Below are 17,106 nucleotides of genomic sequence, written 5' to 3'. Positions count from 1 at the left end.
TGCACGTCATGTCATTGACCATAAAAAGCAGCACAAATCCTCTTTGAGCAGAACATGAAATACTCCATAATTTAGTGAACATGGAATTACAGAACATTTGAATTTGTTGACAGTGTAACAGCCAAGCCATTTATCCATGTACAAAATATTTTATTACAAAAAGTACATAAAAGATTAAAACAAAAAAACACAAACTTTCACTGATACTAACAACATTGGTTCTCAAAATCAAGAACACATTTCCTTTATTACATAAATGGCAATTCAATGAATGTTGTGTAAATATGACAGTGTACAATATTACAATACTTCTTATTCACAGTTCTGCTGGTTGTGATATGAAAGTACTGTGCTTTCTCTGTTATCTATTGCATTACAATGTCCCTCAATAAATGTCCTTTCCTACAAAATTTTTGATATGCTTTGTGTATTTCAGTGCAGGTCCATTGCAGTGATAAGTGAGGAATTGCAGATAAAGGAAAATTTATCCACAATGTATATCAGCCTCCTAAACGCAAAGAAAAGAGTGTGACTATATGGCAGGAACTGGTGCCCATTTTCATTTGCTGTAACATTTATCAGGTTTGTATTTTACCTGCTCTCACGACCACACATGTCCTCTTGCACTCTTCTTCTGTGTCAAAGCGGTTCCGGTTCCCGTCACAGCCTCCGTACCAGAACTGTGCGCAGGCGTTGGCCTGCCGGTCATAGTACCATCGGATGTTATAGTCCCGACAAGGGCCCTGATCCAGGAGCAGCTCACAACGGGGGTCCAGAGGCACAACCTCTGAACATAGATGCAATAAAAAAATTTTTTTAGCAAGATGGTGGGCAATGTCAGAGAATATGTCACTTGGTTACTTGCTTTTGCAATTCCAAACTGAGTTTTTGCACCCTTGTGAAGGGCACTTCGGGAAGGGGACGCCATTTGTAGGGGCGTTCCAAACGGAAGTGAACACCAGAATCTCTTCACAAAGGGCCCTTCCACAAGACTGCGAGGAGTCACTTCAAAGAAGTAATTTTATCATTTATAGTCATGTGACCCAGGGTAGTGAATCCTTATGACTAATTTTACAGCTAGATGGCGGAAGAGTTCGAGTTAACGTATGAGCAGAATGATTCAAGTTGTTTTGTTTTGTTTGATATATTACATACATTTATCTCATACATTTCATATGAAGTTTAAATAAATTGTATAGGTAAGAAATGTGTTTAATAGTTGATATGTTAGGTAAATGTGACTAATGCATGGTCCAAAGGAGAGACGGCAAGATTTAAAGTTGAGAACAAAGAGGGAATATATGCACTTACACACACATTTAATGCATATTTTAAAAACTTCATTATATTTGCAACAATTATATAAACAGCAATAATAAGAAATTTGAGCGTTCCTATGGATGCTCACTTCCGATTGGAATTTGCATATTAATGTAAACAAGTAAGTAAGTAATGAATAAGTAAGTACAAAATCAGGGATTTGCCCCCTTCCCAAACTAGCATTCAACCTATTGTGGACTTTATCTTTGTATTTTTATGTACAATAAATTTCAAAAGATTGGGGTCTGTAATATATTTGTGTGTGTGTAAACCGTGATACATTTTTTCAGGATTCTTTGATAAATAGAAAGTTCAAAAGAACAGTATTTATTTTAAATAAAAAAACTTTTGTAACATTATAAATATCTTTAATATTACTTTTGACCAATTTAATGCATCTTTGCTGAAAAAACTATTAATTTAAATAAATAAATAAATAAATATATATATATATATATATATTTTTTTTTTTACTGACCCTAAACTTTGTGTTTTGTAGTGGATTAGTGAGTGTGTCATGTGTTTACCTTTGGGTAAAGGTGGTCGTGGGGCTGGTATATACAGCACTGAGGATGATGACGAGTTCACAGTTGTTGATATTGATGATGTTGATGATGATGATGATGATGATGAAGGTCTGCTATGTGTGGATGTCCCAGTGACTGTTGGAGTATCTCCTCTACCACTGCTCTGCTCTGAAGTGTTTGTGTCTGGTGTCTCAGTTACACGCTCAACCTCCTGAGGGAACATTGCAAACACACACAAAATTAAATTAGAGCACAATTAAAAAAAATCCATTCATTATCTTTAGTGCACTAACCTCATTAATGTCTGGACCAACTGTTGGAGCAAAGGTTTTTCCCCTCCCGTGCCCTTGAGAGGCAGTGTTCATCCCAGAGCGTGTTCCCTTGTTCTCTCTGTTGCCTTCATTTATGTTGGTGCCATAATTATATCTGCCGTTACCATTGATGCGGTTGCCATTAATTCCATATCCGTTTTCAAAACCATTGATGCGACTGAAGATAAGTGCTCCATTTTCATCCTCACAGAGCTGATTGACTAGTTTGGACTCCAGAGCTGTATGACAGAATTAAAAAGAGAGAAAAAAAGTGATCTTAGGCAAACATATTTACTTTAAAATCATTTTCAGTATGAAATTGCTAGTAAAACTCACAAATAATTACAAAAATGGCAAGTAACACATTGAATTAAACAAGAACTTTTAAAGTATAAAGACTGAAATAATATTTTCTTGTAAAAAAGTAGGCTACTCCTAAAATCTTTATTTTTACAGCTTTGAGTGCATGCATGCATGCATAAATAAATAAATAAATAAATAAATAAATATCTATCATTGATTCTTGAAATGGGACAAAACATGTTTTAGAAGTTAGTTTTTACGGTAACACTTCACAATAAGGTTCATTAGTTAAACATTAGTTAATGTGTTAACTAACATGAACTAACCACGAGCAATACATTTGTTACTGTATTTACTAATCTTCGTTAATGTTAGTCAATGAAAATACAGCTGTTCGTTGTTTGTTCATGTTAGTTCACAGTGCATTAACTAATGTTAACAAGATTTTAATAATGTATTAGTAAATGTTGAAATTAACATTAACAAAGATTAATAAATGCTGTAAAAGTGCAGTTCATTATTAGTTCGTGTTAACTAATGTAGTTAACTAATGTTAACTAATGAACCTTATTGTAGTGTTACTGTTTTTACTGATATATTTGTAAAGGTCTCAGCTAATGAACCATGTAAGGGAACCGGTTTTTCTGAAAATGTTTCTCTCTAAAAATGTACATTTATTCACTTCAGTCAACTCCGTCAGCCACATTAAAAAGCATGCTATTTGAATTTGATCCATCCAACAACAGTGGAAAGTCTTCAATTATGTAATTATGTTGTTCAGTAAATAAGTTAAAGGTGCAATATGTAATATTTCTGTTCGCTAGAGGTCGCTAGAGGCCTATTCAAAACAAAGGTGTAGCTTGATGACGGCAAGTTTGAGCGTGGAATCTTGGGACATGTGGTCTTCACCTCAACGGCCGGTGGAAAAGAATCGGGATAGGACTCGGGAAGAAATCATGTTTATGGATACGATTATTAATGTTATTGTAGTATGAAGCAGAGCAGGACCGAGTGTTGTGGGAGCTGAACGAGGCCGCTGGAGCGATTGCGCAACACACGCCGTGAGCAGCGGAACTTTTATTATGTCACAGTCGCCGGCGCCGCTTCCGCTTTTCCGGTCATGAGTATGAGGTAACACAGCCTCTCTTATCACATTTGAGTGTGTTGAAAATGATGTTATAACGTTACTCTGTGCGTTCGCTCGGCGGCTGCTGTGAGACACTTGTTTGAGACACACTGCAGTAAGATAGATCGATTTTAGAATATCATATTAAATGCTGGATGTCTTGTGTTGATAAATGGCATACAATTAATTTTAAAACGTATTGTATGATGGAGAAAATTCTGTATTACTGTTACTAAAAATAAAGCTGCATCTGATTATGCTATGTTAGCTACTTCACAAAATAGTGTTTTTCTCTGAGGCATGGTAAAGCATGGTACTCGCAAAAAAAAAAAAAAAAAAAAAAAAAAAAATTGGATTTAAACAATAAGACTAAACGTGTTGAGCTATATACCAATAATTAGTTTTCTGTCTATAAACATAACCAAACAGTTGTTCCCTTGCCTATTAAAACATGTAATATATTAAAGCATCTTTGGTGTTTCCACGGTTTCTACAAAATAAAACCGGAAACCGAGGGTACTCAAGTGAACAAAATATATAACACTGGCCTAGTGGTTTTTGGATATTTTACTGCAAAAATCTTACATATTGCACCGTTAAGTGAAAAAATAAATTCTCTAAAAATGTTCCTTGGGTTATTATGAACAATCCAGTTCCTAAATTCCTTAATTCTCTACCCTCCTTTTTAATATTAAACATATATAACCAATGTTCTTAGCTAAATCAGACATGATATAGTTCAGTTTATGTTTTAATATTTTAACACAATAAATGAAAAAAAGAATAAAATATTTCTTTCAAAATTAACAGAAACCTTCATCTGATGGTGTTAAATACTGACTGAGTTGACAAAAACTGACAGAGTTGACAAAAACTGATGGAATTGACAAAGGTCCAGCTAAGGTTACAACAACTGATTGACAAGACAACGAATTAAGACAACTAACCAATTTTTAAACTAATTTTTAATTCAACAATCCTTCCAGTAATTTGTTTTTCTCCTTTTAGCGGTATAGTACGTCTCATTCTGGGTTTCCAGTAGCTCACACAATACAAGAAGTGTATGTTAGGTTGAGTGTAATGGTAAGCATTATTGTGTACCGCTCTGTAGCAGCAACAGAAATCCTTTCCTAATGTGAATCCAAAAGATCTGTAGTCTTTCTTTAAACCGCATCAATTATGTACATTTTAATTGTGCCTGACCTGCATGACTTAAGAAGTGGGAAATGCAATGAACATGTTCGCTCTCTATGAAGTCCATTACATCAGGTACAAATTATTTATTTATAATAACTGCAATATTCCATAAATAAATAAGAATCATTAATTTTGATTTCATGGTGACAGTAGATGTAAAGATGCTATAAGGCATGTAAATCAGGGCAAATGTAAATAAAATCATGAAACAACATTAGAATGGTCCCCTATATGCAAAAAAAAAAATATCACCATATAAAGAGTTTTTGTGAGCATTTGTCAACTCCATCAGCTTACAAGTCAACTCCGTCATACATAAAACCTGACGGAGTTGACATCTGACGGAGTTGACAAAACTGAATATTTTTCCACCTTAACTACGTGTTGTACAGTGTTGTTTTTCCTCATTTGTAGCTGCCCTAATAAACAAAAAATTGCCAAGATTTATCCCACAACTATTTACAGAAACTATTACACAAGAATGACGGAGCTGACATGTTAAAGCTGTTATAATTATATTTATTTGTATAAAATTAAAAAAATAAATAAAACTTCCAGGACTATATGTCCTACTGTGAGATCCACAATGAGCAGGAAATAGGAAAGGGATCCTCAGAGTTGAAGATGACCATGACATTGCCTGAATTATTCAGAATTATAAAAATTCTGACGGAGCTGACGCAAAGTGATGACACAACTTTGATAGGCATTTTTTTTATGAAAAATATAATTGAGGACTTACTTTTTATATTGTTTGATATATTACAGATCTCTGCCTTTCAATTTAAATGTATATTTTAGAATTTGTTGCATTTTTAAACACTTTATTTGGCAATTTTACAGTGTGACCTCATGCTGAGAACTAGTTAAATTACATGTATTTCCAAGTATAGAGCATGTATTTAAAATAATACTAACAAAATTATTTAAAAATAAAAGCAATGAATGTCCTGAGTATCCAGATTTCCTTTAGATTTAACTTTTTAAGTATTTTTATTTAGATTAATTTATTTATTTTCAACATAAAGAGGGCTTTTGTTTGTAGGACATGTTTTGTCCCTTATCTCAAGAATATATATATATACAGTCAAATCAAAATTTATTCAGACACCTTGACATGTCATTCATTAATACAGTTTATTTACTATAGTTTAAAAAAATGGTGATAAAATATGACAAGATCTCAGAGTTAAACTGTGTCAGAAAAAAATTATCTTAATTATGTCAGATAACACTTAAGCAAAACATGGTCAGGTCAAAGTGTCTGAATAATGTTTGGGTCCAAATTTTTATCAATTTTACTGGTAGTCCGCTGTATGAAGAATTTTTGGGTATAATATGTCACAGTTTACTTTATTTTACTTTTTACTTTATCCTGCACCCACTAGTAAAAATATATCAAAAATATAAAAATGTCTGAATAATTTTTGTTTTGACTGTATATAATTAACATCCTGTGTTGAAAATAGAATGCTTTTTCATATGGATTTTTACTATGCATTTTTTCTCATATTGTCAACAACCCTGTGTGTTATAGGGCAATTTTATGCCAGTTTGCCAGTTTTATGTTAACATTTTTATAACAATGGTGAGGAACATATGCAGCAGTTTTTAAATGTATATGTTGAAATCTAAAAGTTAATTAATAATGATTTATAATGTACTAGTAATGAAACAAACTATGAATGATTCAAGCACTATTCTGCACCATATGATCTCTCTATTATGAATGTTTGGTAACACTTTATTTTAGGGTCTTTTAACTAGTTGCTTATTAGCATGCATATTACTAGAATATTGGCTGTTTATTAGTACTTATTAAGCACATATTAATGCCTTATTCTACATGACCTTATTCTACATTCTTCATCCTACCCAATACCTAAACTTAACAACTACCTTACTAACTATTAATAAGCAGTAAATTAGGTATTTATTAAGGGAAAAGTCGTAATTAATAGTTTATATGTGTTCCCTATACTAAAGTGTTACTGAATGTTTAATTTAGGAAGTGAAGTGCAGTTATTGTCTTAATATTAAAGTATATTTAAGTTTGTGTAAAATGTCTTAACCTTTTAGCAGTGTGATCAAATCATAAATAAAAATAAAAAGAGATGTTAAAAAACATTCCCCTGCTGGTAGAAGGTAAAGCATCTTGCACATATTGACGGCAGATTGCATACATCCATATGTACAGTATTCAAACATATGTATATTACCATAGCCAGAGAAGTACTTTCATACAGTAGAAGTATGTGAATTGGCATTCAGCCTCAAGCTTGCTGTATCTATTACCTGGCAAGGTGTTGAAGTCGTCTATGTAGTACATGTGCTCAGTGTCAGGGTCCGACGCAATAAGATTAAGCTCCTGGAGAAACTCTTGCTGTGTTGGATCACTAATGTTAACAATCCCCAGAGCGTACATCTCAATGTTGGCTGCATGCGCCTCCCTAACAGCGATCTCCAGCTTCACAGGCTCCCGTTTATCCGTTTGTCCATCTGTGATGACAATGGCAACCTTCCTCACACCTGTCCTCGCACTGTAAAACGCTTCCTGAGTTGCTTTGCGGATGGCAGAGCCGGTGTACGTGCCCTCGCCGATGTAGTGAACCCTGCGTATGGCTTGTTTAACATCTTGTTTGGTGATGTAGCGAGCGAGGTTGAACTCAAGCTGGACCTCAAGGCTGTACAAAACGAGGCCAACTCGAGTGGCATTACGGCCCCACAGTGAGTCTGTCAACTAGTGCGGCCACAAAGTCCTTTATGATCTCAAAGTTTTCAGGCCCAACGCTCTCAGAGCTGTCAATCACAAACACTAGCTCCATAGGACGCTCTTTACATTTGACTCCACAGCCTGAAAAACAGTACAGTACATTTCATGAACTTATAACCAATGGGACAGGGCTAAAATTATGCTATATGCACTACCGTTCAAAAGTTTGGTGTCAGTACATTTTTTTTTTAAAGAAATTGATACTTTTATTCAGCAAGGAAGCATTAAATAGATCAAAAGCATCATTAAAGACATTTATAATGTGTCAAAATATTCATCAAATAAATGCTGTTCTTTCGAACTTTGTATTCATCAAAGAAACCTGAAAAAATGTATCAGTTTTGACAAAAATATAAAGCAGCACAACATTTCCAACATTGATAATGATAATAATATTTCTTGATGCCACATACCACAAATCTCCCTGATCATTCTGATTATCTCGTCCCTCTAAAAGCAAACATCATATTTGAATGAGTAAAATATGTATATCATGGTTTGAATGTTGTAGTATGATGTGAAAGACATACCGTTAGCCCAGAGTCTCCTCTGATTCCCGGTCTACCCTGAAAAAGTGAGTCATAATATATCTCAAAATATACAAGAAAATGAAATGACAGATTTTTTTAATAAACATAATTTTGCCTCTCTTTTACTCAGCCGATAAATAATGACTATATGGCTCAATTACTTTGCTGTCTACTATTTAGGCTGCATCCTAAATTAAACAGAATCTCATACATACAGTATTATGACCGATTTTAAATGCTCTGATAACGCTGAGGTAAGTTCACTAACTGTTTGTCCAGGAATGCCAGGATCTCCCATGTCACCTTTAACTCCCTTCATCCCTCTCTCACCCTGAGCTCCACGATCCCCCTGAGAAACAAAAATGGACCTCATATTACAATATAAAAATATTCAATCATATAACATAGATTATATGACAAAACCTGAGACCTTTGACCCTGGCATTCCTTCTCCAGGCAGTCCCCTTGGCCCGGTTACACCCTGCGACCCCTGATCACCCTGTAATAGCGTATAAAAGATGTGCACTTAGGTTTAGATATAGATATGTGTTCAAATCTTTATGATGTGTGTATGCCAGTGTCTCACCTTTGGACCCTGTATGCCTTGTCCTGGTGGCCCAGTAGGCCCAGGAGGTCCTGGTCTTCCCATGTTGCCCTGAAACAGAGTATTGAGCACAAATCAAAAGGGAAAAACACATTAAGATTCATTCATGCTGAGATAAAAGCAGCACTCGGACATCTGGAATGACGTTTAGGTTACTGGATTACATTATCCAGATTTGTTGGACATATGTAAAAAATTTGAAGCAGGTGTATGTGTGTATCTGGTGGTGAATATACGATCATGCATACAGTACTATGATAAATGTGGTGTTAAGATGATGTGGTAATCGATGAAGCCTTTGAGGAATGGGATGTATTCCAAGGAAAGTTTTTATTAGTGTGCTTTGGCATATACAGTGGCTCCAAAAAGGTATTTGGATACTTAAGACACACTTGTAAATGTCTGAATATTATTGCATTAGATAACAAAACAAAAAGTGAGTGGCAATTATTTAAAAAAAAAATATTGCAAAAAAGCACAAATTAAAAAAAAAAAAAAAAAAAAAAATAAAGTATTAATTGAAAAGCACCAGCAACATTTGTTTGCAGATGGTACTTTAATATTTTGTACTATAAAATATAAACCGCTCAAACATTTAAGGTTGATAAGATTTTTTAAATGTTTTTAAATTTATTTTGTAACGGAACGACTCAGACAGAGGATGATGTTAAAGAAGAGTCAATGTTTATTGCAGAAGTAGCAAACAGGAATAAGCAGGTAAGTGAGTCTTTGATATAACCGTTCAGAAAGATGATAGAATTGTAACTGGGTTTGCTGTTTTGGAGGTGGAATGGAGATCGTGGCCTTTGTGAACCAGGGATGAGCACACACCTCGTTGAGATCCAGGTAGGTATCCAGGTAAGTAGCATACAAACAGGGAATAGACACGAGGAGGAGAATGGAGACACACGGTGAACAGGAACTTGGATTAATCGTAGGGGATTCGGCACTAGAACGTGTAGAACAGGTAAACAGTCCTTCTCTAAACGAGACCAGACAATGACTGAGCTCGAGGTGTGTGCTTTTATGCAGAGTAGCTAATGAGGGTGATTATTGACAAGTGCAGGTGATTACTGAAAGCGCACAGGTGAGCAGAAGGAGGGATGATGGGAAATGTAGTGCAGAGGTGACTGAGCTGGTGACTGTGACAGTACTCCCCCCTCCCGGAAGGCACGGTCTTGCGCCAAAAGGAGCCCAACCGGGGAGGGAGGGCAGGTGTCCTGGAGTCTTGGCCAGTAACCAGGGAGGTGCCGGTAGGATAAGAAGCCTCCAGAATGGTACTGGTGACCAGGGAGGTGCCGGTTGCTCAGGGGACCAGTGAGGTGCTGGCTGCTCAGGGAGCCAGGGAGGATCGGCCTCCGTGGCTTTGCCATGGGAGCTTTGCTCGGCCATATAGCCCTAAAAAAAAAAAAAAAAATTCTTGGGAGGAGCGGACACTGGAGAACATACCGGAGCGGACTCTGGAGAACATAGTGGAGCGGACTCTGGAGAACAAACTGGAGCAGACACTGTACAGTGCTCGGGGGCTGGAGTCATCATTGGACACTGGTCAGGGGCTGGAGCCAACACTGAACTCCAGTCATGGGCTGGAGCCAACACTGGTCTCCGGTCTGAAGCGGATTCTTGGTCTGGGGGGAATTCCCGTATGGAATCAAGGACCGGAAGTGAATTTAGAGTTATCTCACAGGAACGAGCGGGCTCTGATGCATATTCAGGGGTTACAGTGGGCTCCAATGCAGACTCTGGGGCCGGAACGGTCTCGATACAGAACTCTGAGATGGGGACGGACTCGTTACTGAATTCTGCGGCTGGAGCGGACTCATGACCGAACTCTGGGACTGGACTGAACTCTGGAGATGATGAGAGAGGATGTGGCATTTTGGAGGCGGATTGACTGAGCAAGAGTGCATATAGGATATATTGCTCCAATGAGCAGTTGTTAGTATCACAGGGCATCATCGAATACAGTGGTTCATCCAAACCTCCATGGAAGATGGCCATCAGCAGATCATCCTCCAAATAAATGGCCAACTCCCAGAATTCCTCTGCATATTTGGCAAGGGGACGGCCATTTTGAGAGAGGGAGTATAGCCAAAGCCACTGGAAGACAAGCCTGCAACCTTTAGCCAAAAAAGCGTAACGGCTAATGCTAATGCTCCGCCTCTGGCAGTACGCAGGGAAGGAGACCAGAGGCTGTTTTTTGAATGGATGTCAATGGACGAGAGGCTTCACTATGCTGATTAAACAGCTTTTGTGGGGAAATAGCTAATCATTTAATTAATCGACAGCCTGTTTGCTAATCTTCAGCATGTTTTACACTAAACAATACTTTCGTTGGGAACTATATGTAGATTTTAGCTTGATAAAAATTTATTTTTTTAAGAGAAGGCAGACTAGGGAATATTGCGACTGATGTCACTGCCATTACACGATAGGCTGAGAGGTGCCGCACATGATTAAGTTAGCCGTTACGCTTTCTTCAATGGTAAGAGATACAGACCCTCTCATCTCCCTATAATATACAATCTCTGGTATAGCAGATCAACAGGGCAGAGAGGAATGCTCATACTGCAATCTGTGTTGGTCTGGTCTTCTGTAACTGAACAACTCACAGGTGCGGGTGATTACTGAAAGCCTGCAGGTGAGCAGAAGGGAGGATGATGGGAAATGTAGTGCAGAGGTGACTGAGCTGGTGACTGTGACAGTAATGTTTTAAAATTGTATTACTATTTAAAATGTTTTCTATGTGAATATACTGTAAAATGTAATTTATTCCTGTGATCCAAAGCTAAATTTTCAGCATCATTACTCCAGTCTTCAGTGTCACATGATCCTTCAGAAATCATTCTAATATGCTGATTTGCTGCTCAAGAAACATTTCTTATTATTAGCTATGTTGAAAACAGTTGTGCTGCTTCATATATATATATTTTTTTTTCAGGATTTTCAGTCTTTTAATGTCTTTACTTTCACTTTTGATGGGATTTAATGTGTTCTTGCTCAATAAAGGCATTTATTTATTTAAAAAAAATCTTATGGACCCAATTTTTTTTTAATGATAGTGAACACAGAATCTATATTTTAGATTTTCACATTTTAAATTAATTTTACTTGTTCTATTATACTCTCTGCATCTTACCCATCTCATTTTGAAATCGTATGTCACAATGGGAGAAGATCTAATGCAAGAATGTGTTAAATCAAGGCTAAGAAGGGCTGAAAGAGATTGACAAGGGCTAAATCAAGATATCATCATTATCTGACTGTATTTGATGACGTACAGGTGGTCCTTGGAGTCCTTCCCCTGGAGGTCCAGGTTGACCTGGTAAACCCCTGAAGCCAACATCACCCTGAGACACAGTCACAATTAAATATCTGTGTTTACACACTATATGTTCATAATATTCATATACAGGTGCTGGTCATATAATTAGAATATCATCAAAAAGTTGATTTATTTCACTAATTCCATTCAAAAAGTGAAACTTGTATATTATATTCATTCATTACACACAGACTGATATATTTCAAATGTTTATTTCTTTTAATTTTGATGATTATAACTGACAACTAAGGAAAATCCCAAATTCAGTATCTCAGAAAATTAGAATATTGTGAAAAGGTTCAACTTTGAAGACACCTGGTGCCACACTCTAATCAGCTAATTAACTCAAAACACCTGCAAAGGCCTTTAAATGGTCTCTCAGTCTAGTTCTGTAGGCTACACAATCATGGGGAAGACTGCTGACTTGACAGTTGTCCAAAAGACGACCATTGACACCTTGCACAAGGAGGGCAAGACACAAAAGGTCATTGCAAAAGAGGCTGGCTGTTCACAGAGCTCTGTGTCCAAGCACATTAATAGAGAGGCGAAGGGAAGGAAAAGATGTGGTAGAAAAAAGTGTACAAGCAATAGGGATAACCGCACCCTGGAGAGGATTGTGAAACAAAACCCATTCAAAAATGTGGGGGAGATTCACAAAGAGTGGACTGCAGCTGGAGTCAGTGCTTCAAGAACCACTACGCACAGATGTATGCAAGACATGGGTTTCAGCTGTTGTGTCAAGCCACTCTTGAACAACAGACAGCGTCAGAAGCGTCTCGCCTGGGATAAAGACAAAAAGGACTGGACTGCTGCTGAGTGGTCCAAAGTTATGTTCTCTGATGAAAGTAAATTTTGCATTTCCTTTGGAAATCAAGGTCCCAGAGTCTGCAGGAAGAGAGGAGAGGCACACAATCCACGTTGCTTGAGGTCCAGTGTAAAGTTTCCACGGTCAGTGATGGTTTGGGGTGCCATGTCATCTGCTGGTGTTGGTCCACTGTGTTTTCTGAGGTCCAAGGTCAACGTAGCCGTATACCAGGAAGTTTTAGAGCACTTCATGCTTCCTGCTGCTGACCAACTTTATGGAGATGCAGATTTCATTTTCCAACAGGACTTGGCACCTGCACACAGTGCCAAAGCTACCAGTACCTGGTTTAAGGACCATGGTATCCCTGTTCTTAATTGGCCAGCAAACTCACCTGACCTTAACCCCATAGAAAATCTATGGGGTATTGTGAAGAGGAAGATGCGATATGCCAGACCCAACAATGCAGAAGAGCTGAAGGCCACTATCAGAGCAACCTGGGCTCTAATAACACCTGAGCAGTGCCACAGACTGATCGACTCCATGCCACGCCGCATTGCTGCAGTAATTCAGGCAAAAGGAGCCCCAACTAAGTATTGAGTGCTGTACATGCTCATACTTTTCATGTTCATACTTTTCAGTTGGCCAAGATTTCTAAAAATGCTTTCTTTGTATTGGTCATTAGTAATATTCTAATTTTCTGAGATACTGAATTTGGGATTTTCCTTAGTTGTCAGTTATAATCATCAAAATTAAAAGAAATAAACATTTGAAATATATCAGTCTGTGTGTAATGAATGAATATAATATACAAGTTTCACTTTTTGAATGGAATTAGTGAAATAAATCAACTTTTTGATGATATTCTAATTATATGACCAGCACCTGTATATGATCTGCTTTAGGGTGACACATAAGAACCATCCTACCTTTGGTCCTGGTATTCCAATGCCCTCTTGACCAGGTTCTCCTGGAAGACCAGGAAGACCAGGAGGCCCCTGAAAAAGAAGCCATCAAACTAATGACAAACACAACAACAACAACAAAATATGGCCTCATGCTGAATTATGAAGACTTCTTTGTGATGCCATGAACATGAAACCCAGATAGCATGTAATCATTGAAACAATGTTGAGTCAGTGTTGATGTGTCAACGCTATTTGCATTGAATTAACATTACAAAGTGATGTTGCTTCAGTATCACTCTTGCACCCTCAGTTAATGTTGAAGCAATGTTGAGATTTCAACCTCAAATCAATAGTAATGTTATTAATTCAACATTACAAAGTGATATTTTTACAACGTCACTTTCTCAGTTAATGTTTAAACAATGTTGAGATTTCACCAAAAAATCAATAATAATATCATTGAATCAACATTATGAAGTGATGGTTCAATATCACGTTTGCACCCGCATTTAATGTTGAAACAATGGTGAACAAAAAATCAATGATAATGCTATTGAATCAACATTACACTATGATTGATTCTACATCACTGATGTTGAATCAATATTGAAATGTCAGTCACTTAAACACAAGGTGTAGTTTGGTTTTTTTTTTTTTTTTTGATTCAGGGGAAACAGGCTAAACAGAATGGAGATTAGTTACATTCCTCAAATTTAATACAGATTCTGGAATATGAATGATTACCTGATCAAGCAGTAATCAGGGAGTAGGAGATAAGGCACAGGATAGCATCAAGTCCCAGGTTACAATCCTATAGACTACAACTCAATGTATTATCTATGTCACATTTATCAAGAGGGTGCTTCTCATTTTTTTTTTAAATTGTCCATCCTCATCTGCCTTCATTCCTATTAAAGGAAAGAAGTCAAGGTGCTCTGCAAGCATTGAGTAATTGAGGCAATACATGGGCTATGTATAAAGTATAATATTCTTGTTCACGTTCATGTCACTTGATATGATAATAAATAAATATATCCTAATAAATATTACTAAAGCAAGATGCATGCACTTTTTAAGAATTTAGAAAATGGATGGTTTATTCAAACACTTTAATAACTTTTTAAAATAAATATATCGTATTAGATTCAGTAACAATAAATCAAATGCAAATAACAAGCACAAAAAACAAACAAACAAAAGAACATAGAAATAATAAGAAAGATGCACCATTGTTTAAAAACCAACAGAGAAATCAGGTGGTTCAACAAACACTAGTATATAGGACACGCCTATGTTTTCTCTTGAATGAGGAGGAATTGATTAGACTACTGAGAAGTGCACATGCAAAACCAAAATGGGCGTTTACCAATCAGTGGCCAATTTCAAACTACAATGGATGTTTTTTAACCATTTTTCAACAGACTTGCTAAAATTATGAAGGCCCACACCTCAAACCAAGCCACCAGTGGATTAGAGCAAATCGGGTAAAAGCCCACTGTGGTTTGAAAACGCCCCACTGATTGAGAAACACCCACTAGTGTTCTGCAGAGATACAGACCTGCAGAATCTTGCGGTCATCAACTACAAATCACTGTTAGTTCAATGTCACTGTCTCCACCCATGTGTGCTGTCGACTTTCATCAAAATTTCAATGTTGATCCAACATACATTAAACACTGAAATGTCAATCTCAACCAAAATGATGGTTTGGATCAAAACTCAACATTGTATAAATGTCACCATGCTATCTGGGAAGGGATTTTAATAGGATCTTGAAGATGTTTTACGTACTGAGGGACCAGGATAGCCGTCCCCTTTAGGGCCGCTTAGACCTGGAGGACCAGGGTCACCACGATCACCCTGAGAAACAAAGCATGAGCTATCCAATGATCGAGACTGACAACATATTAAGAAAAGAGTGAAATATTTATTTTACAATTTTAACAATAAATAAGAATTAAATTTACCTTTGGTCCAGGAAGTCCATATCCTGTCTCTCCTACTGGACCAGATAGACCTGGTGGGCCTGCGTCACCCTACAATGAGACATTACAATGCTTTTTAAATTGCCCCTATTATGCTACTTTAAAGGTTCCTAAATTAGTTATGGAGGTCTCTTACCAGAGGTTTATATGCATCCAATGTCAAAAACACATATATACTCATAATATACATTGCAAATCACCTCATTTCTTAAGAGTCTGAAAACAGTTTGTTTGAGGACTAAGTCTCTCTAAATCCCTCCTTTATGAGAGCCTACTCTCATAAAGTCAGATAGTCAGTTGGCTCAGTGTTAGATGGCCTATTACCATATCTGAATTTCAGCTCCGGAGGCTTCTATAGCGCTTGATACACAGTGATACAAACAGTAAGACCTTTTACATTCACAAACAGCTATATATATTTTTAGCACATTACATGGCAATAGTTACAAACAAAACACAGTTCCTTCAGGGAACAACGCTGACACACATAGTGGATATTTACAAGGACTAAAAAAAGACAACAGTTAATACAGATAATAGGTATACAAGGTATACGGAGCAAGACGGACAATTAATAAGACCCCATGAAATCTAAATGGAAGTTTTTTGGCTTTTAGCATGAATATCTTGCTGTATCTTAGCATGAATATCTTAGCATGAATAGCTAGTGTGCACCAAAACAGTGACAAAATTCACATTTAGAAGATGTAAGCATTCAAAACTTACAGTCTCTCACTTCTGCCAATATGGATAAATGATTGTGATGACATCACTCTGCATCACGGAGCTGGTGGATGTTAGAGACCTTGCGCTCCTCCACCTTCCGTTTGAAGATGCCCCACAGATGCTCAATAAAGTTTAGGTCTGGAGACATACTTGGCCAGTCCATCACCTTTACCCTCAGCTTCTTTAGCAAGGCAGTGGTCGTCTTGGAGGTGTGTTTGGGGTCGTTATCATGTTGGAGTCCAATATGTTGGATCATGCTCTGCTTCAGTATGTCACAGTACATATTGGCATTCATGGTTCCCTCAATGAACTGTAGCTCCCCAGTGCCGGCAGCACTCATGCAGCCCCAGACCATGACACTCCCACCACCATGCTTGACTGTAGGCAAGACACACTTGTCTTTGTACTCCTCACCTGGTTGCCGCCACACACGCTTGACACCATCTGAACCAAATAAGTTTATCTTGGTCTCATCAGACCACAGGACATGGTTCCAGTAATCCATGTCCTTAGTCTGCTTGTCTTCAGCAAACTGTTTGTGGGCTTTCTTGTGCATCATCTTTAGAAGAGGCTTCCTTCTGGGACGACAGCCATGCAGACCAATTTGATGCAGCGTGCGGCGTATGGTCTGAGCACTGACAGGCTGACCCCCCCACCCCTTCAACCTCT

General features: G+C 37.3%; 1 protein-coding gene across 1 annotated transcript in view; it reads right to left on the bottom strand.

Moving 5' to 3' along the window:
- The window catches only part of col28a2b (collagen, type XXVIII, alpha 2b), a 42,975-nt gene continuing 25,869 nt past the window's right edge, over positions 1 to 17,106 (bottom strand). Inside the window, 15 exon segments of the mRNA XM_051898200.1 lie at positions 1 to 508; positions 596 to 787; positions 1,848 to 2,058; positions 2,141 to 2,397; positions 7,080 to 7,506; positions 7,508 to 7,638; positions 7,971 to 8,007; positions 8,088 to 8,123; positions 8,356 to 8,436; positions 8,518 to 8,586; positions 8,674 to 8,742; positions 11,973 to 12,041; positions 13,748 to 13,816; positions 15,518 to 15,586; positions 15,694 to 15,762. Coding sequence (XP_051754160.1) covers positions 501 to 508; positions 596 to 787; positions 1,848 to 2,058; positions 2,141 to 2,397; positions 7,080 to 7,506; positions 7,508 to 7,638; positions 7,971 to 8,007; positions 8,088 to 8,123; positions 8,356 to 8,436; positions 8,518 to 8,586; positions 8,674 to 8,742; positions 11,973 to 12,041; positions 13,748 to 13,816; positions 15,518 to 15,586; positions 15,694 to 15,762 — 1,794 coding nt within the window. The 3' untranslated portion in view covers positions 1 to 500.

The sequence above is a fragment of the Ctenopharyngodon idella genome, chromosome 6 (genome assembly GCF_019924925.1).
Source record: "Ctenopharyngodon idella isolate HZGC_01 chromosome 6, HZGC01, whole genome shotgun sequence".
Classification (NCBI taxonomy): domain Eukaryota; kingdom Metazoa; phylum Chordata; class Actinopteri; order Cypriniformes; family Xenocyprididae; genus Ctenopharyngodon; species Ctenopharyngodon idella.
Note: the sequence above shows the minus strand (reverse complement) of the source record. Positions and strands in the feature narration are given on the sequence as shown.